At 35.8% G+C, this 22,188-nt stretch overlaps 1 protein-coding gene across 3 annotated transcripts in view; it reads left to right on the top strand.

The window, feature by feature from the left end:
• The window catches only part of SLC38A12 (solute carrier family 38 member 12), a 69,472-nt gene that overhangs the window by 24,407 nt on the left and 22,877 nt on the right, over window positions 1-22,188 (top strand). For all 3 annotated transcript variants that reach the window (XM_087924898.1, XM_026701942.2, XM_087924899.1), the window contains exons 7-8: window positions 2,947-3,046; window positions 3,872-3,980. In XM_087924898.1, coding sequence (XP_087781024.1) covers window positions 2,947-3,046; window positions 3,872-3,980 — 209 coding nt within the window. The remainder of the gene's footprint in view (window positions 1-2,946; window positions 3,047-3,871; window positions 3,981-22,188) is intronic.

Here is a 22,188-nt window from a genome sequence, read left to right as displayed (position 1 = left end):
TATACATGAATAATGTCTCTAATGTTCAAGTTTTATTTGGTTTTAGATTAATTTGAATTTGATTTTTTTCTTTGAATAAGATTTTAATAAGCATTTATAGCTGCAGTTGTTTGTACATTTAGTTGGGGGAAAAGCTGCAATGGGTGTTAAAGAATTAATGAATATTTTAATCTATTTACTATTTTAAAAATAGTAAAGCCCAAGCTGGGAACAAGTATGCTTTTCCATGCTGCTTTTGTCTCATTTTAATATTATGAATATCTAAATGTGGGGACATAATTACTGATTACTACTGCAGAGAAATATTTTTGTTTTTATTCTATTCTACTGATAGACATATCAGTATTAATAGACAGCTAGTATATTGTGTTTTTAAAATTGTTTTTATGCCTTCCTCTTAAGATACACTAAGAGTTTTAATAATTTTTAAGAACAAAAATATTTTTAGGAGAAGAATATGTTGTAGGCATAAACAAGATTTTTTTCTGGTTTCCATCTGTTAGCATGCTCTAAAATGATTTGACTTAATATCATTGCTTAGAATATCATTGCTTAGAACCATTTCTGGGCTATACAGTGGCACAGATATACTAGGAATAAATTAATGGATGGCTCTTTCTATTGAAGTTATATAATGAATGGAGTGGGGCAACTGCCGGAATCCTGACATGGAGGTTTTATAAATGGGATGGTGATTCTACTGCACTGCCCACTTATACAATTAGCAATTGAAACTGGCATGCACTGTGCTTTTTGCATATTGTGTGATGCATTAATTCATGATGATACACATTTTAGTGGGCTTTGACAGAACACTTCCCTGGAAAGTAGAAAGTGAATTTCCTCTAGTGTTACAATTTGAACTTGCATATGCAACAGACTCTTCACGCCTAGCATTATTGGTTTTAGTTGGATGTTGAAGTCTGGGTGGTCATAAAGAACCCTCAAATAAGTATCTAGAGAGGAACATGTTGTAAGGTAAGTGAAAACCCAGCCTGGCCACAGACCTCAGCAGGCAAAAATATATTGGTGATTACTGGAGCTCATAGATAATTATTTGTTTAAAAAAATACATATAATTGACATTGGTCATGTTTCAGTATAGAGGAAACTAGAAAGCTTGTCACTACTGGTGAGCCGGATGCTTCAAATAAATGACTGCCTGTCCAAGCTTTGCATCAGGTCAGGCTTCAACATACTCTTTCAGGAAGTGAGACACAAATTATGATGGGGAAAATATATGCTAAACAGTTACAGAATTAATACTGCTGAACAATGGCGTAGGTGAATAGTGCTCATTTCCATTTATCTTTTGAGCAAAGTGTTCTGAAGACATGCAAGACTTTTTCCTTGACCCCATTTAAAAGACATCATGTTGCTGTTTGGGGAGATTTTTTTTTTAATGTAAAAGGCATTATTTTGGCCAAGAAAAGAGGGTTGCCATTTGTTGTAGTACTTGTATTTTGCTAGCGGTGACCTTGGCTGATCTCAAAACTTGAGTAGAGTCAGATGTGTTTTATACTAGAAAGGGAGACTGTCAAGAAAAATAAGTATAATTAATAGGCTAGATTGGAAGCCAAAACTCAGAAGAAAAAGTTGACAATTTATTTACTATTTATTTAAATTGTTTATTTATTTATTTGAGCAGGCATGGAGTTAATATCAACACTGGTGAGATATAGGTGGTTTGCAAATGTATTGTTGCCCAAAACATATAGACATGTTTATGAAATCATCAAGCATTAAACTGGACTGAAAAATACTTTGTTTTAATAGAATTGTGCCTATGTATACAGTCTGTGCATATTTATATAACGGTTAGCACATATATTCCGTCCTCACAAATAGATTGGGGAAGACCATTCCTAGTGTTCAGCTGAATATTCTCCATTTTTTATTTCTTATGTTCCTTTTTTCTTTCTGTCTTTGAATTAATACCTTCTGTCCTTGGCCTGATTACTTTGAAAATGAAATATGTTTAGATTGAGTTATTTCAGTTCCTTTTTGAAAAACAAGCTGATGTGTTTGGGAATTTCTTTATCTTTCTTGATGTCTGATCATAAAAGCTTCTTTTCATATCAATAATTTTGTCCCCAAATTGTAAAGAAAAAGTATTGCATCATAGCCTTTTGTAAATCATATGATAATTTAGCAAGATTAGAATCATATCCAATTTTGGAACCTGGAACTAAATGCTGGTTTTCAGCAAATTGGTTGCAAAACACATCATGAAAGTCTGCCAACATTTTGTAAATGTGGCCCAGTTGCCAGGTGCCCAAAGTGAAATCACATGACTGCGGGGGGGGGGGGGAGCAACCGTCAGAATTTCGAATCCAGGTTGTAAGTACTCCCCAGGTAGAACTTTGGAACTTGGAGCCAGTCTGGAATCAAGGACTACCTTGACAAAGAGGGTTACTGTATGCTTTGATAAAATGAAATTTCAATATGATCATACAGCACCTACCATAATTTTTATATACTCTTGAGTGAAATAACAGATGCAAATTGCAGTCTAGGTAGCAGGTATTCTACTCTAGGTTGTAGAAATCTGCTAATAGGATTGTTGTTGTTGTTGTCATTATTATTATTAATAATAATAATATATTATAGGGCAGTGTAAAAGTACTCTGTGTGTGTGTGTGTGTGTGTGTGTGTGTGTGTGTTTAATGTAACATTTTGAAATAATTATAGAAAACAATGTTACAGATTTAAAGATACTAGATATATACCATATTTTTGCCTGCAAGATTTAATTCCACTAAGCATTGATTAGATTCTTTTTTTCAAGCAGTGTTTTGAGTCCATTTCGTTTCAGCATCCATGGGTTCTAAAAAAGTAATTTTCAACAAGACATGACTAAAATATTAAGCTTTTTTTTTAAAAGTAATGTGATAAAATTTTGTGAATTGCAATAGTTTATTTTATTTTTTTCATTTTTCTTTGTAGTGGGAGTGAATTTGTTTTACTTCTGTATAATCATCTATTTATATGGTGATCTAGCAATCTATGCAGCTGCTGTCCCAGTTTCTCTCATGCAAGTGACTTGGTAGGTATGCATTTGGTAACAATATTGTGGATGTATTCATTTACTAAAAAAGCTAAAATATGATGTTATTTCATATTGATGGTTTTGACTTTGTACTGATGTGCTTGCTTCTATTTCTATCCCAGTTTTCAAGTCAATTTCAGACTATACTGAAATTTAAACTGAAATTCAGACTATACCGAAAAACTTAAAAGAGCCAGATTATACTTAAAAACCATTGTTAGAAATAATCATGAATCCAGCTCACAATGATAATCAGCAGGAAAGGAGAAGGACTCTATTAAGAATGGCAATGGGTATGCCATTGAGAAATTTGAAGGTTGAGGACAGATCATCTTGGAGAAGATCTATCCATGTGGTCGCTAAGAGTTGATAACACACAAATCAAACTAATGGCAAATTTTAATATTTGTTTGCAGCTCAAATTGTTTCTCAGATAGGCCCCAAGCTATTTAGGACTTTGAAAGTGAAAACCAGCACTTGAATTCCTGAAAAATATTTGTCAATGTATGCAAATATTCAAGGCAAGCTAAATGTACCTGTTAATAATCCAACTGTGGCATGAATGCTGAATGCTGTCTAGGGCAGCCCACAAAGAATGTATTACAATGATAAGAAGTAACTGCAGAATGGAAAACCATTGCCATAACCAACTAGCTAAGGAATAGTTGCAATTGTCATACTAGCTACATCATCTGCTGCTTAAAAAACTGTTATTACTTGATCTGTAACTGTTTTATGGACATAGTTTTATGTATATTTATGAATAAGGGTCTTCACATATTCAGATGAATATTAATATTCTGTTTTGCTTCTTTTTGTCAGTACTGTGACTAGCAATCATTCATGCAGTGTGGAAGATGAGACAAAGTATAATGACACAGACAAGTGCTGGGGGCAAATCAGGAGGATTGATGCTTACAGAATTTATCTGGTAGGTGTCACTAACCAAAGGCACAGTATGAATTTTGCTTTGTTTTTAAACAACATACCACTGTGAAAGAATGGTTTAAATTTTAAAGGTATAATCTGATGCTGTTTTCAGCCTCTTTCTCTTCCTTTTTTTCTCCTGGAAGTTTGTTAACCTTATACCTTTCAGTAGGTCAGCCTTGTAATTGTAGTAGTCCCTTGAGATACACATAGGTGGTGGAAAATTAATGATACTTTTCAATGGAAATTACCTCAGCCTCAACTCATATTTATCAGGCTGTCTACACACTGTACTTTAGGCATGATATCCTGTTGAGTGTTAGCTTTGGCTAACGGTAGTGCTTTCTTCCTAATTTTCCCCTTTTCTTGTGTAAGGCAATAACTCAAATAGCTCTACTTTTCCAGGCCAGAAATATTTACAATACTAATGAAGTGATGAAAGCTTGAAAGGGGTTGTCAGACTACCTTGGAGAAGCAACTTAATACTGGAAAAGCAACTGAATTGTATTAATAATGCTACCAAGAAATATTAGATGCTTCATATACTTCAGCATTAAAGTAGGATTGCTTGTTGTATGTTGGCATTTTATAAACAAGGGTGATTTTTAGTAAATATGTTCACTGGTCCTGTTTTACCAGTATTTCAGTATATATTAAAAGATTTTACTAAAGCAGGCATGTGTACATTTTCAGCTTGGGATCCATTTCATTTTATTCCAAAATTGTGATATACCAGTTGAAGCTGCATGTGAAAAATACACTGCATGCTTTAAAAAAAAAAACTGACCCCAAGAATGTGTTTCAGTATTTGAACTAATTTCATTCTTTCTATGGAGAAGTCAACTATCTATCTTGATTTCAGAAGTATAATTTAAGATGTTAAAAGAGATATTTTATTGCTGTTGTAGTTAATCGGGTGACAGACTGAGGAGTTTGCTTGTCTACTGCAGTTTATCCAGAAATTACCCACTTCATACTTCTATTGTAATGTTTGTCATGAATTTACTTTTGACATTTGGCTGTTAGTTGGTAACAATCAAGCCTTAAACATAATAATTAAGGAAAAGAGTGATAAAACAAAATTCTTTTTTTAAAAGTGTATCTGATTTTATTGCTAAAATCATGGCAGCCACAGATGGTAAGTAAATCATGCAGATGGCAAAGAAGAAACAAACCTGAAGCAATAAATACAGTTTTCCTTCAGGGTACTCTGTGCATCTTAAACTTTGTTCCTGCACTCCTGACTAGATTATTACTATGAACAGCACGCTTCTGGAGGATGGGTGACACACAGTAATAATGCTGAAAAAGGAAGAAAGCCTTGGTAATATTAAAGAAATGCCATAGTCTGGTTAATTATTTAAAGAAAGTATTATTTTATTAAATTGTGTCTAGGCCTGTTTCTCCAGAATTTTTATACCACTGAAGGTTTCTTTTATACTGAGTTTCAGTAATAGTTTGATCCAGCAGAAGTCAAGGCATGCAGACATTAATTATGGCCTGTATCTCTGAATATTACACCTATAATTCATAAGGTAATATTTTAAAGCAGGGATGGAAGAAAATGTGTCTTTACGGAAACAGTAGGTTAAGTATTCTGTGAAAGCAATAATAGCCTATAATAATACAGTTCTGTAATGATGTCTTTCCTTGGCTTTGTGATGCATTTGGCATCTTTAATGTTGCAGCTTTAACAGTATGTAAAAATTGGTAGTGGAATCAATGAAACTTCTGTGCTTAATTGCTGACTGGCTCTAAACTATTAGGAAGAATGATTGGATTGAGTCTTTCAGAATCATTGCTCGTGACCTGCGGTGCATTCATACTTTGAGATGAAGTGTTTAAAATTAAACAACCTGATTCCCAAAGTTGCATGTGATCTCTTTCCTTTATGGGCTTCAGAGCTTCATATGACCACTGCAGCAGTAAACCAGCAATATTATTTACTGCTGTTCTAAAGTAGAAAACATATACATTATAATATAAAGTTGATCTCATATTTTAAAAACCTTCCAAACCTCACCCAAACACAGGTTTAAAAAAGTAGCATAGATTTGCTCCCATGTGTTACAGCTTTTCCATGGTTTTTAAAAATTTACTTCATTATCCTATATACTGTGGCTTTTGCTCTATTAAAAAAGAAAAAGAAGGAAGGGGAGAAGAAGCAATAACAGTAGCAGTAATGGTGAAATAGGCCACCCCTCAAAGATGTCCTTCCCTGATCTAGATCACTAAATATTTTCCTCATTTTTCAGTTTTCTTGTTGACAGTTGAATGCACTGTTGCAAAAACAGTTTCCCTAATAGGATAATTGGGAAGGAGAAAATAAGGCTTCAAATTGAGTCCACTATCATTTTCACTAAATGTGGTAAAGATTTCAGTGTATGTGACTTTGTTGTCAAGCTGTCCACTTTTGCCCACCAGAAAGTTAAAGTTTGCATTCTGGCTTCCTATAGTGTACTATATTTTGATAGTATATATATATATATATATATTCATTATTGCTATATATATATGGTATATATATTTTATATATATATATATATATATATATCAATCAAAAAAGAAGAACCAACCTCTTCCCTGGTCCAACATACATACATACATACATACATACATATATATATCAAAAAAGAAGAACCAACCTCTTCCCTGGTCCAACACCTCAAAGCCACAGGACATGAGATTGACTTTAAAAATACCAGAACTATCGCCAAAACTGAACACTTCAACAACAGAATAATCAGAGAAGCCATAGAGATAGAAAAACGCCCACATAACATGAATAAACGAGATGATACCTCCCGCCTACCAGCCATTTGGAAACCCGCCCTCATGAACAAATGAGTACCCAACATGAAGAATGACACCAGATCCACATGCACGAGGGCCACACAAGATGCTTCACCACACTTCCACATAGAAAGCAGACTCATACCCACACAGAAGATGAGACACGATCACGGACCAGAAGCCGTACCACAGCTGCATCACTACCCACTTCAAACCCCTCCGACCCATACATGAAGCGAACTGACGCCCACCATGAAGATGTGGCACGACCACGAACGCAAAGCCAAACAGCAGGATCACAGCTCACCAGCTCAAATCCCCCAGCAACTAAGACTAACCTGAGCACAACCAAGTCCCCACCTAAACAGAACACACCCCCAACCAATCAGAACACAGCCAAACCCCCAACCAATCAGAACACAGCCAAACCCCCAACCAATGAGAACACATCCCCAGCCAATCAGAACACAGCCAAGTCCTCACCCAATCAAGTCATACCCCCACTAGCAGTTAAAAGAAAGAAGCAGCTGCAAGCTCACATTACTCCGAGAAGCACAAAGCCGAAGACACAAGCCTGAAGATGATGAATGAGACTTCATCGAAACGTTGCCTAGATACTTCCAATTTTACGCGGGAGAAAACCCGAATAACCAAAGATCCACATACAAATACCCGCAAAAACCTCAGAAAACAAATGTGTGTGTGTGTGTGTGTGTGTGTGTGTGTATGTATGTATGTATGTTAGTTATTCAGCTTTGTTCGGGTATTTTCCCACGTCATTATAGTTGTGCTTTTAAAGTTGTAGCAACGTTTCTGCAGAATCTCATCTGCCATCATCAGGCCTGATGTGTATGTATGTGTATGTATATGTATATGTATGTGTATATCTATATCTATATCTATATCTATCTATCTATCTATCTATCTATCTATCTATCTATCTATCTATCTATCTATCTATACACATGTGTACTCACAAGCACATATATACTCTCGTCTAAGATTTCTGTTTCTTTGTACTCTTCCCCCTCTCCTCTTGCAGTATTAACTTTTTCATTATACATTAACTGTATCCTGAAGCCACAAAAGAAGAAGAGAGAATGATGGTCATAAAAATATTATTTTGTAGTTTAATGTGGAAAAACGTCTCCAGAAATAGTCTGCATTCCTATGCCTTGAATGAAGGCTGAGTGCCGTGCACGTAGTGAAAATATTTAGACAGATTAAGCTGCTCTCTGATGAGTTTCCTTCCTGTGCAGCATCTTAATATTACTCTGCAGGCTCCAGCAACCTGAACATATCTCCACTGTCTGGTAGGCTTACATTTAATCTTTGTCTTTCACAAATTTCAGACTTGATTCTCTTGTAAACTTCTTCCTGGAAACTACCATTCCAAAGTATAATCTTGATAAATAAACAAGTAATTAAATAAATGTTGTTTAGTTGATAAATGATTAAACTGATTCCCTCACTCTCAAATAACATTTTGTAGGTTTTTTTACAGATGACATTGGAATCTGGGTTCACTCATGGAGTGTTATCAATACTTTTTTTCCCTAATAACCGGCATATTTGGTGGCGTGAACCCATGGCAATGCAGATTTATTGGTTAAAGCAAATAATAAAGTTTTCTGGTTCTTATTTATTGTTTATTGGCAATACAACATTCAGATTCTAAGTGGTTTTGGAGTCACTTGCAACCTCCGGTTGAGTTATTTTTTCCCATTTTAGCTCAGTTAATAGTTTGAGGCCATATTAGAAATTAACTTGCAATACTGGTTTGAAGGGCATATATTTTCCTAGTTTGGATATAAACAGTTTGTTATATAGAAGGAGCAATTAATTGATATAAAGTCAAGAGAAAGGTTGAGGGAGTTTATAGCTTTCTTGAATAATAACAAACCATAGCTTGACATTATGCCTGAAAATCTCAGTATTATTTATAAGCTGTCATAAATATTTTTTCTTATTGCAGAGTGATGAGGCAATTATGCAGCATACATTATTTAAGAATGGATAGTTCTCTTCGCTATACATTCTTGAATAAGCTCCTTTGCTTTCTTCTGCATCAATTCTACACGTGGATTATGAATTAATGAATTAGCATCCCATTCAGCCTATTTATTCTTAATCTTATTATATCAGGCTCTTTGGCAGGGGCTAAAAGTGAAAGTGGTTTTTTTCCCAAGGAATATTTTTGCATAATTCTCATTAGCAAGATGTACTGAAATGAATGGGATGTGGTTAAAAGAACTGTAGCAACTAAACCTATTATTTATTTAAATGCAATATGTCCATGTGCATATTAGGAACAAGACATTCTCCTTATGTTTTCTAACAGGTGTTGTGGAATAGTTGAGAAGGCAGGTTTCTTCACTGATAATGGAGAGGGTTGCCTCTGACTTTTACATAATGGCCTCCTAAATATTTATCAAAGTAGTATCAACCCTCACAAATTACAGCTCTGCCGTTATCTTTGTGGCATAGATCTTTTTCTTGGCTGTTATGTTAGAATTTAAACTGAAACAATTAGCAACAGGATACAACAGAAGAATTGCAAACAATTCTTTTGATATCTGTCTGTCCAAATTGCTTTAAGTTTTCACTCTACTGTTCAATTGTTTTTCAAGCACAGGGAAATATTTAATCCTTTCCTGAAAGGAGAACAAAATAATTGGTTTGATATAGAGTGTTGCAGAATATGTTATCACCAATCTGGTTTGGTCTGTTTGAGACATTTTATTACATCTGTTCTGTCAGAGCTTGGGATGGAATTTTTGAGTTAATTAGGATGAGGGCTGTATTCAAGCATAAAGTTTCAGAGATGCTGCAGTGTTATATGGAGCCCAGCAGGTGCAGGCTGAGCAAAGAGAGACATGCAGATGGTTTGATGGACATTATCCCAGTTGGAAGCATACTAGTGCAGTGAGTAAAATTAGGGTTGCGAGTACTTAAATTTTCTTTAGGAAGAGGCAATGCCACCCCAGCCTGACACTGATTAGAATCACAAACAGGTATACCTCTTCTGGTTTGATAGAATGGTGATTCTGGTTTGAGATACGCCAGATAAAGAAATACTAAAGCTTCACTTCTTATTTTCCTTCATGTTGATGTTACTTCCAGAACCTTACTTAAGAGAAATGAACCCATGTACTATAATGTATTCTTATTATTTTCTCTGTTTTTTTCACTTCCCATTCCAGTCACTGGAGATGTCTCCTCTCCTGTCCATGGATTGTGAATAACACTTGATATTTGTCACATGCAGAACAAGCCTAAAAAAATCTAGGTGCTTTGCAGTGGAAAGCTCACCTAATTTAGCATATATTATGAATTAAGTAACATCCATGAAAATTTTATCAGGTCTCTTGTTTCTGGAAAAAGTTCCCATCTTAGTCTTTGCAAAATATCTGGAAAATTTTGCCTAATCATAGTTATTTTACTTAGATGTTGTTGTTCAAGCTCCAAAAATAATTTCCAGTATTTAGATACTGGCTCTAAACAGACTTGTTATGGAATTTTCCCCACATGAGTACACACCATTTCAATTTTCTTAGTATGGTCTGGCATTATGCACTGAAAAATTATGATTAAAGAATGCAAAGGATGTTTTTTTACATTTGATCCAATAACAAATAAATGGTCTGATTTTTTTTGTAGGCTAACATTTCCTGAATACTTTAAAAATTAATTCCTAACCAAGCAACTTTTTCATGTTCTGGGTGTATATTGTTCCTGCACTCAACTATAAGCTTGTGACAATTGAATGAGATAGTTTAACAGTAGAACAATTGTGGTTGAACAATTGTGTGGATTGGGATAAAGTAATAAAAGATCCTTACTGTCTAAAATACTGCTTCCTTGCCATATCTTTTGGGATTTGGAAAGGAAATAGTTAACAGAATGGTCATGGTCTAGCTCCATATATTTTTATAGGATTTGCAGTTGTTGAAATACTTCTGTCTAGGTTATCATCTGATTTTGCGATCAAATTAGTTTTGTTGTCCTGATGGAATGTTTTTGTCAGAGAGACAGGAATACATTTTTAATGCAGTACTTTTATTATATTGCCTTCAAGATTTAGGTGGCAGTTTAATATTGTTATGAAGCTTGACAGTAGATGGTAGGAACATGTTAGCAGGCTAATTATTGGTAGCTGTATTTCTCTGTTATTTATGAATTAAGAGAGAGATAAAGAATGGTTATGTAGCTTAAAGTATTCATAGAACCATCCTATTCATTGGAAGCCCAAAGATAATATTAAGAAGCAACCCCCTTTAGCGCTTATGGTTGGTGTGTCATGTTTACCCATTCCTGGACTTGGGAAACTGTAGCGAAAGTGAGCTTTGCTATTGTCCTTATAAAGAATTCATAAACTGCAGGTAATGGAAAACAAGATATCAGAGCTTGCTGTCTAATATTGGCATTAAAAGAATTCTAGTGTCTATTAATTTGCTACTGGATTGCATTCAAAATTTAGATCCTAAATAACTTTGGATTAGGATATCTACATGAAAGTTCTTTTTAAAAAAACTGATAAAAATACATGATCCTAAATGTTGGCACTGTGCTTACTGTATGACACCTATTTTCACATCATGTTGTTGTTTTGTTGTTTGTTGCATAGTCAGCCAGATATTCAGACTGGGTTTGGCACTTTTGTCTAACTATCAAGTCCTTTCCAAGGACCTGAGATAGGTAGATCTGGATGTTTGATGGTGCTACAGATATTGTTGCAAGATATCACTGTATATTTGCAATGGGTAAACACCTTTTCTTCCAGTAGTTCTGCAGCTGCTGGCTCTGGTTGCTTAGCCAATAGTCCTGAATACATTTTTCAACAGATACCCAGGAACTCTGACATCCAGCACAGACCTTGTTAACCCAGGCGATGTCCGAGTCTGTATGGCTTTCTGCAATTTATGTCTCACCATATTTTTAATGGGAGAGACAGTCTTTGTTTGACTCCTCTAGTGGGACCTGTCCAGTATGTTTGAATCTGTGGCATAAGTCTCATCTTCCTCAGAGCACATAAGCATCACAACCACATATAATTATACTAAATGATTTGGCTCCAAATTCCTTCAAGTAGAATCAGTTTGGTGTGGGCCTGCTTGTATGGAAGGAAGTCTTGTTTATACTCCCACCCGAGCTATGTGAGTCCAAATACAGTTCTTCTCCATAGCAACTCCCATGCTTTGGAATATGCTATTTCTGGACTTATTCTTGCACCCTTCCTGCTGGTATTAGGGTCTTTTTGACTTCTTATTTAAACAACACAATAAAAATGAAAAGTCAAAAAAGCATACTAAGAAACAGCATTTTGTAGAATATGCACAATACTATGGAGAGATATTACATTTATATATACATTTTCAATATTTTTGTCCAAAAACATTTATATTGGCAGAGGTAATATGTTTTGGGAGAATTTTGTTAATATATCTAAAAAATGGAAACACATAAATAAGTTCTTATACACAAACAGTTCTTATCTTAAGGAATATTCAAGCACTTTTGCTATATTAGCATTTAGCAAGTTAGCTTTTAGCTTCTCATACTTTAAAATGTATTGGCACAACAAGCCAAAAAACCAAAAAAAAACCAACCACCCGTTCTTACATTGTACTATTTTGGGATTAATTACCAGAGGTTATGGTACTATATATCAACTGATTCCAACATGATCTAGAAAAAGCTTGATTAATGTACTTTTTAAAGGATGTGATATCATTTATGAATTATTTTGTTTTTAACTTTTTGATGAAACATCAAAATAGATTCAAGACATAAAAATAGTCCAAGCTGATTTACCTGAAGCCTTTTAAAGATTTTAGATAAAGTATTTGATTTTGTTCTTGTCATGACTATTACTTTTTCATTATCTTAGTAAATTTATTCTGACGATATCCTGTTTTACAAATACAAATATATATTCTCTTAAAGACTTTTTGTACAGTATATGTAATCCTAATCCTATCCTATTCTCTACCCTACCCTACCCTACCCGACCCCACCCCACCCAACTGCATTCTCCTCTCCGCTTCATTTTTCTCTCTCCTTCTCCTTCACTGTTCCATTTCTAAATTCAACTCTATTCTACTCTTTTGTACTCTGTATTCTGTATTCTATTCATTTGATACAGCCAAAGCATATTTTCTTTCCTGCTGCTTCAGGTGGAATTTGGTTGGATTAGAATGAGAAAAATAGACTTTGGTGATACGGCTCTGAAGTGGATACTGATCTTGCTATGTACTGTAAAACTTGAGATGGTTGGGAGGAAGGCTTTAGGACAAAAACTGGCTTATTGGTTTGTCTCAATTTACAGATAAATAGTAACAAAGAGGGCTTGAGAATATTCTTTGCAGAGTTGTCTTTGCACTTCACAAGAGGCCCGATTGTAATTATTAGTTTGTTTTCTTGGTTGCTTGCTCAATTTATATTGCTCTGCATGGGTAGGATTTTGGTTTGTGGCTTATTTTCATTTAAAGCATGTCATTATAGATCAGACTGTTTTGGAATAGTCTTATAAGGAAATTTTTATAGGTTTCCCCTTTCCAATCCCATAGCCAGAACATTTATGCAAGGGAAAAAATATTATGCATAGCAGTTCAAAACTACATAGTTTGATTTCTTATGGGCCATGAAATCTGTAGGAATACAGCCAAACTATGGCAACATATCAATTGAAAGCTTACTGATGCAAAACCATAGTGTATTAGATTGAGAGATTTATTCTTTTTAGAATTTGGCAGTTTAAGAATATTTTAGGATTTGTCAGAAGAAACTATCGTTTTTTTATATTAGTATTAAGTTTTCTAGAGCATGTCCTTTGGAAGAAATATAAAAGTCTTGATTGGGGCTGTATATATTCTGCATGCTTGGTAGCAGATTTCTGTATGGATACTGTTAAAGCTTCAACTAAAGGCATTTTTGTGTACCTTTTTTGGTAATTTAGGACTAGGGGGAATAGAGCTATAGTAGAGGTACTGCAATTGTATGTAAGAAGAAAATTCACAGTTGAATAATATCTTAAGAACAACAAAAGTGCAAGTATGTATCCATGGAGAAAGGATCTATCAAAATTCTTTCTATCTTATTCAAATTTACCTTAGTTGCTGATAAATTTTTATCATTTTCAGTTCACTTAATAAACTATAATGAAAGTATTTATTTTCATTCCCAAGCAACTGAAATCATTTTAGCAATTGGAATGTAAAAGGCTAAAACCATATATTTTGTTTCAAGAAAGAATACTTAGATCTAGTAATTACATGAGCTAATTTTGGATATGGCTAATTTTGGATATGATTTCCATCTGTCTATGTTGCTCCTTTTAAATGTGCTTGAACTTTTTGCTAATTGATTGTAGTCTCCATTTCTCAGGGATATTTTTTGTTGTTGTATTATTTAATAGTAATATTTTATTATACTCCTTCATTGAATTGTTTATGCTTCAAAACCTACCCCAAAATGTTCCTAGGTAATTATATAACTGATAGAAACAAATTATTGAATTTCTACATTTAATTAATTGTTACATACTTTTGTTCATTATTTTGGCCGCTTTATTCCAGAGCAATTCCATCGTATATAATACAAATAGACATCAGAGTATGATCCTAATGAAGCCTGCCCATCATGTTCTAACTTGTGGCAGACATAATATGGGTCGGTTATGTAGCTAACCTGATTTTATTATCTTTTTTTGTGGCAGTTGTAAAGCAAATGCCACTGTAATTAAGTGAAAGTTGTAGTTATTAAGCAAACCAGTGGCTTGCTCTGGGTGCAGTTTTGCTGAAAACCAGGAATAAACACTGGTTTTTGTCAAAATCATCACAAAACTCAATCAAGTGACCACAGGACACTGCAAACAGTTGCAAACAGTAAATGTGTCTCCACTGCTGAGCATCTGAAGTGTGGTAATGTAACTGAGTGAGTGTGTGTGCAACTATTAGAACCTTGAATCCAGATCATAAGTATTCCTAAGTTAGGTCAGGTGTCCTAGGTGACATGTTGTAAGTCAAGATCTACCTGTATTATTGCCACATTCTTATCCTGTTCTTACTTTTGCTTGATTTTTTCCCTTCTCTATCATGATATATTTACATTTAGAATAGTAAAAATATAAGCAAAATGATGCTAGAGTGATTCCTGATACAGCACCATAAACAGTCTGGTAATAAAAAATTAAGTAGCGGTCATCTTAGGAAATTGGCAGTCTCTTCCCCCTCCCCTAATTTGATTGTGGAAAGTTAACAGTGGAAACATATACAACGTTCCAAACTGCAAGCTTGCTGTTCATTACCATTTTTTGTCCTATATGTGGTAGGATCCTGTGTCCTTGCATTAACTTTCTGAAAAATAGCATCTTTTCTGTTTACTAGGAACAGGAACACCTATTTGAAACCCGCTTTTTTCAACCTAAGGAATAGATTCACATATATTAGTAATTCATGCCTTCTTTTATTGTGTATTGGCATGCCTGTCCCTTAACTTTGAGCAAGGAAAGCAGTTCTTATTGGTTGTAAAACAACCAGGCTGCTATAAAATAGGCTTATAAGAAGCCTGACAGGATCTTTCCCTTTCCCCTTTCCTTTCCTTTCCCTTCTCTTTTTTTCTCCCTTCAGTCAAGTCCAATTCTTGGAGATTGCCTGGAAAAAGACCCTGCACTTTTCTTAGCAAGGTTTGTCAGAAGTGGTTTACCATTATCTCCTTCCTACTGGTGAGAGAAAGAGTTTGGCCCAAGGTCACCCAGCTGATTTGGGGCCTAAACCAAAACTATAACTCACAGTCTCCTTACCAAGCTGCTTACAAATCTGTGTCCAGAAATGCACAGGTCAGGAACTTTGGATCAAACTGATTTCCCAAATGAGTGTCCATCATCTTGCTGATTCTTACAGAAGCTTTTGAGTAGGGTCTGCCTTTCTGGCGCAGGAATCTGCCTTCCTTATGCTGCAGGATTATATCTCCTAGAATCCCTCATTATTGGCCACACTGACTCAAACGGCTGTTTGTTTGTTGGTTTGCGGGATGAAGTTCAACATCATCTGAAAAGTCCCCCCCGCCTCATTTTTTGGTAGTTATAATTTCCTAAAATATTTAAAGTAGCAGAATAAATAGCCGCATAAAAGAATAAAAGGTAGATAGATAGATAGATGGTGGAAAAGATTAAAAGTATCAATAAATAACAGAGGAAATAGAACAGTTTATACTGACCAGAGGAGCTTAGCAGTAAATGAGAATAACTGCCTGGCTTGATCTGCTTTTAAAATATTTTCCTTAGGGGACAATAAAATTCATTCCTTGTTGTTGCTTGTCTTGTTTAGTCTGATGTGAATGTCTCTTTTGAATCAGTTGTTGTAAACCATCAGTAAATTAATGCATTCCAATTATGAAAATTTGTCTGTTCTGGCTCATTATATGGCTGCATCTTCGTCTGCCTGTTGGTCTATGTATCTATCTTATCTAGCAATGTTAGATTTAATTGCTTCTTTTCAGCATGGTAATCACTTTCATTTTTATTGATTCAGCTTATGAGGTTATGAAACAGACATTGGCTGTGCATCCAGCCTATTGATACAATTTCTAAAGAATCCATTTTTAATTTCCTCGCTTTAGTTCAGGTGCTCTGGCTCCTGATTTGCATTTTTATTTCCTATATTCTGTCCCATATGAGAGTCATGTTTTAAGATTGTATTTTTATTCATTTAGTTTGTATTTCTATTTTTATTTAGTTGCTTACATTATTTTTCCAGTTCCTTTGTGCACTTGACCCGTGGCTCATCCAATAGGGCAGAGTTCCCCAGTATTTTCAGTTTTTCAGAGCAGCGGGGCAGGGGAGAGGGGATGGTTGCACACGTGTGGTGCCCGTGCTCACACAAGTGGGTATGCACACATACATGCCTGCTCTCTCCCACCACTTCTGTTGCCCGGTTCCGAAAGGCTTAAGGCCTGGTGGTGGGCCAGGGGTTCGGGACCCTTGTAATAGGGTGTAGATAATTGGCTTGATGTCATGCATCAGATGTTCATACTTCTGACACATATATTTATTGTCCTCTTCTTGCTGATATTGCTCTTTTAAGTATTCCTTTGAATACCACAAAATCTTATTTTTTTATCTACAGAATGCTATAAATTTTAAAGAGTCCTGGTCGTAAGCTTGTTACTCTTAGGGTGAAAGAGATGAAAGCCCAAACTCGCATTTTCAGAAGGTTTGTCACTTTTGTTCTGGGGTGGGGAGGTCCTCATTAGAAGAAGGGCTCCAAATATATGTTGCCTGTGTGTCTTTCATCTTTGATTATGTATGACAAAGAAATCTAAGAATATATTTATGCATAATACCACCAAGAGTTAACTGTTTCTGTGAAATTAAGATTTGCGATAGTACTGAAAATCAGGCTGCATTTTCTGCATACGATCCAGGCACAGAATAAATCGGATGATGGTCTCTTGAGCCAGGAATCTACCAAACACAAGCCTAGATAATCCTGCTTGGATTTCAATATCGAGAATTTTCAGCCCCAGAGTGGGGAGGCTTCAGATGCTTCTCTATTCCTAGGGCTGAAAATCTCACCCCCTCCTTCATCTGCCCTGCCTGGGAATTGCAACTTCCTGTCAGTTTCCTCGCCTAACAACCAGGCCATTCGCTTAATGATGGCAAACAGGAATATCTGAATTGCTGTCTCTAACAAAGCAGTCACACTTTATAACCGCATTGCTTAGTGATGGTAATTCTGGTCCCAATTGTGGTTTGTGAGTTGAGGATTATCTGTATGTTTGTTCCTTAGAGGCTGGCTTATGTATGTGAGAGAGTGGGAGAGGAAGGAATTAATTTTCTAAATGGGGTACTCTTATTTTACAGGCAATTAACTTTAATTATTAGTGATTGGGGTGGGTTTGCTCACTACTCTGTTCTTTTTTGGACTATAGTTCCTTGCAAATATACAGTGTACATGCACGTACAAGTATCATATGTCACACATTTTTAGAGAAGGTGGGAATATCCTGGATTGGTTTCTGCTGGTGTTGACAGCTTTAGATTAATTGTAAAGGGAAGTTGGGCAGTGGGTCTGTTTTAAAGAGGCAGGGAGGGAGGGAATGAGAGGAAAAGGAAGGGGGGGAGAGAGAGAACACAGAATAGAAATGAAATATGATACAAAATATGTTACAAATCTATTTCTAATTCCTTTATACTGATTTTTCTGTTTGGGAGATAGTATACTTATTGCACAATTAATAGTTATATCCGCTAGAAATATTTTGATTAATTACTAAGGATTTATTCTTAAATGCCAGGGGTTGAAGAGTGTGGTATGTTGTTTACTTCCTTGCATGGGTTGTTTTGTTTTGTTTTGTTTTGTTGGCTGCTGACTATTAGACATAAACCCCTTCGGGCTTTTTAATAGTGCCTATATGAAGCCCTTCTGAATAAAAAGGTTAGGCATTATTTTTCCAGCATCAAGTACATTCTCTTTCTTCTCTCAGATAAGGCTTATTCATTCATGCTTACCGAAGTGATACACCAATAAGCAGGGGTGGGATTCAAATTTTTTAACAACCAGTTCTGTGGGCATGGCTTAGTTGGTGGGCGTGGCTTGGTGGTCGTGACTGGGTGGACGTGGCTTGGTGGTCATGTTATTGGCTGGGCGTGGCCAACTCAATATCACTCACATCAAGGCACGCATCTCCTCGCCTGGCCTCTCATGACTGTGGGGATGCTGCAACAGTCGTAAGTGAAAAATGGTCATGTCACTTTTTTCAGTGCCATTGTAACTTTGAATGGTCACTCCACACAAGCAAAGTACCAACAAAGGAGGGGAAAAAAACTCCAGAGAAGTTCCTGAGTCAGGAAGTCTAGTCCTGTCAAGCATGTAATAAGAGAGGCAGTTTCTATAAGCAACAGCAGAATGTTTCCTTCCTGCCTTAACAACCTGTTCTAGCAAATAGGTGCGAACTGGTAGAATCCCACCCCTGCCAGTAAGCATTTGTTATTTGTACTTGCATTCATCAAAAATTTTGTTCCTTTAAAATGCATGAAGAACAAAATATTCTTTCTGAATACAGGAGATTGGAAAACAAAATTCATAATTCAGGTGCAATGATTTGTGACTATTCATTCGGGAAATGAACTTAATGGTGGAACCCTTTAGGAGAAAGAAGTATGTGAAGACACGATCTTATGGAAATTAATGGTGAAGTTTGCTTCAGAATTAATAACCATGAAAAAAGTAAGCTAGATTTCCAATCTGAGAAAAGGTTTACTTCAAAAAAAATCTTATAGCAATAAATCAAACAGCACTTTTTTTCCTCCAGTGAGGAAGACCATTGTGCCTTTAAATAACAGTTCATGAGGTCAATGGTAGGTTTCCAGTACTTCAACTTTTTCAAATTTTCTGTCCTTTCAGGAGCCGAAGCAAGTTGCAGATTTTGCTGGTTGATTTTGGTGTGTTCCAATTTGCTGAGAACACCTGTTCTTTAATTATCCACATCCCTTGTCTGTCTCTTTGTTTCACCTCTTTTTGATCTATGGGCTAATCTTTTTTCCTCCAGTGGGGATTGTATTAGCAATCCAATCATGTTTTCCTAAGAAAATTGAATAGGGATCTGAATTATAATTTCTAGACACAGAAGATAGCTATTCTCCTTTTGGCACTGATACAAGCTTTATACTTACTTAGTGTGACTATGAATCATGATCCTTTTTTATCTTCATTGTAATATGAAGTTCCTGGACCCTTCAGATAATTTTTGTAGATCAATCATTTAAAACATTCTAAAATTTTACAGGCTGCATAGCTGCTCATATTATGGCTTAAAACAGGGGTGTCAAACTCAAGGCCTGGAGCCCGGATCCAGCCTGTGGTGTGTTTAGATCTGGCCTCTAGGGCTGTGCTGGAAACAGCGAAGGACCAGCCTGCGGTGTCTCTGCCAGCAAAAATGGAGCTTAGGAGGGCTGCATGCAGCTCTCCCAAGCTCTGTTTTCACTGGCAGAGGGTTGGAGGAAGCCGTCACAGCCGAAAATGGAGCTCTGGAGCCTGTTTTCGCTGGCAGAACACTCGGGCCACCGCAGACACCCCCAACATGGAGCTGGCCACGCCCACTCCAGCCTCCCAAGGTCAAACACAACCCTGATGCAGACTTGTCCAAATGGATCAAACAGTTAAAAGTGGTGGTGGGAAATGTGTAGTTTCACACTTGCCAATTCATTTAATGTAGCCTTACAATGAAGTAGAATTAGTCCTTCTGATTATGTGTCCTGTCTAGAAGTTACCTGAGAGGTTGATACTTCAGTTGGGACTGGCAACTCTGTTGCTAAACAGCATGGTCCTTAAGAAAAATATCAAATGACCATGTTCAACATATGACAGCATTTTCACTTCGGTTCTTAAGCCATGGGCGTCAAACTCACGGTGTCACGTTGCTCTCAGGTGATGTATAGTGACATTTTTTCCCTTCATGGAGCTGGGGTGGGCCTGGCCTGTGTGTGACACATCCGGCCCATGGGCTGCCAGTTTGACACCCCTGGGTTAATCACTAAGTGAAACTTAGTGAAACTTAGTCACTAAGTTTCTATATAGCCATTGGACAAGTGTTTTTAACAATTGCATTGTAACTTCATTCTTGGTTCTGCAGAAATAGGAATGACATAGAAGGAAAAGAATGTTTCTCTGGCAACAAAAGGAGAATTTTCCTATCAGACGTAAGATTAGATTACTTTGTGGTCTGTGAGATCAGTAATGCAATCCCTTGAAAAATATGCAGCTAATTTTGAGGGTTAAAGGAATAGGTTTAAGAAAGGAAAGGAATAGGTTGGGTAAGAAAGAAGATCATAGGAGGCCTTTTTCTGTATGTTTAAGAGTTTTAAGACATTGGATGCATCTTCAGATTTGGTAAAGCAGGAGAGCAGATCTTATATGCAGCAAAAGGATATCAGAATTCATGAATTTTATATTTCTTTGTATTTGGGAAATGCCTGTCACATTAGCTACCTGTGTTGTTTATAGATTTGTTATGTTGAAATGTTTATTATGGTTTGTTGAGGGTCCAGCTGAAAGACAAAGATCAGTGAAAAACACAATAAAATGCTATTGTAACCTTTGCTTAATATTCTGTACTTTTTAATTCCTACATTTCTTTATAATGAGTTCAGAAATGAGTTCGTAATATTACATTTGTTTTTAATCTTAAACCATATCCTGAAATTTTTGAAGAAAGGTAGCAAAGATGATTTATGTGAAGTACATACATGATTCTTGCAGCCACTGATTCACTAAGCACACATCCTGTCACTCAGAATGTAGACTGCATTATTGCTCATAGGATGCTCTAGGGTTGCTGGAGACTAAGAAGCTGTTGTTCACCTTACTAAACTTCAGGCGTATCCTGCCAACACTAAATATTGTTTTCCTCTGTTGCCTTACCTTAGGGAATCGGAATTCACCTTTTCCCCTTCATTCCAAGCAGAATTGATTTAAATGGTTTTGTCAGAGTTGCACAAGGACTCTTATAATCTTAAATCCAGGAAAAGTGGTTCAATATTTCTGGAGAATTCACCTTTTGAATTATGAATAATAGCAACCCAATGTGTGATATTAAACAATATTAGGGGTCTTTTATTATTATTTGCTGAATAAAATGTACCCATACACCAGACTATTCCTTTTCAGCCAGCAGCATAGTATACTCTGGATACAGAAGTACTCATACATGTAATCAATGAGCATACCACAACCGGTGCGTTCACATTTATGGATAAATATACTAAACTGCCAGGATAATTCACTTGTCTTATTCCCTATACGGAATATAAATTGCATCGTATTTTTTATTTGCTGAACAGGCTTGCAATAGAATAGACTATATGCAGCAGAATATTCTTTTCCCAACTATTTGACTGTATTAATTAAATAGAAAATAGATACAGAATTAATCAGTACTCAATATTTTATTGGTACTTCAGAAATTTTCAAGTTTAGTTTTAAAATGAATTGTACCTGTTTGAACATTTTGCACATGTTTAACATCAAGCATGGATAAATTAAGAAAGTGATTAATAAAGAATACATCCAAAGAATGAGGAAAACACTAAAGACAAAACTGAATGATGGAAACACCATCAAAGCTATAAATACCTGGGCCAAACCTGTGACATGATACACACTTGGAATTATTAACTGGACACAAGCTGAACAGGACAGTTTGGACTGAAAACAAGAAAATTGATGACTATTTGTTATACATTATGTCCCTGAAGTGATAATGATAGATTATACCTGCTCTGCAAAAATAGAAGCAGAGGTTTACTTTAGGTCAAATAAACTGTGAAGCATGCATTCGGTTATGTAAAAGTCAGTAAAAAGGGGGACTGATGCAAGATAAAAATTGGAACTTACTCAATGTACAGAAAAAAAAAATTT

Source organism: Pseudonaja textilis, chromosome 2, assembly GCF_049901715.1.
Source record: "Pseudonaja textilis isolate UNSWEBS1 chromosome 2, rPseTex1.2, whole genome shotgun sequence".
NCBI lineage: Eukaryota > Metazoa > Chordata > Lepidosauria > Squamata > Elapidae > Pseudonaja > Pseudonaja textilis.
Note: the sequence above shows the minus strand (reverse complement) of the source record. Positions and strands in the feature narration are given on the sequence as shown.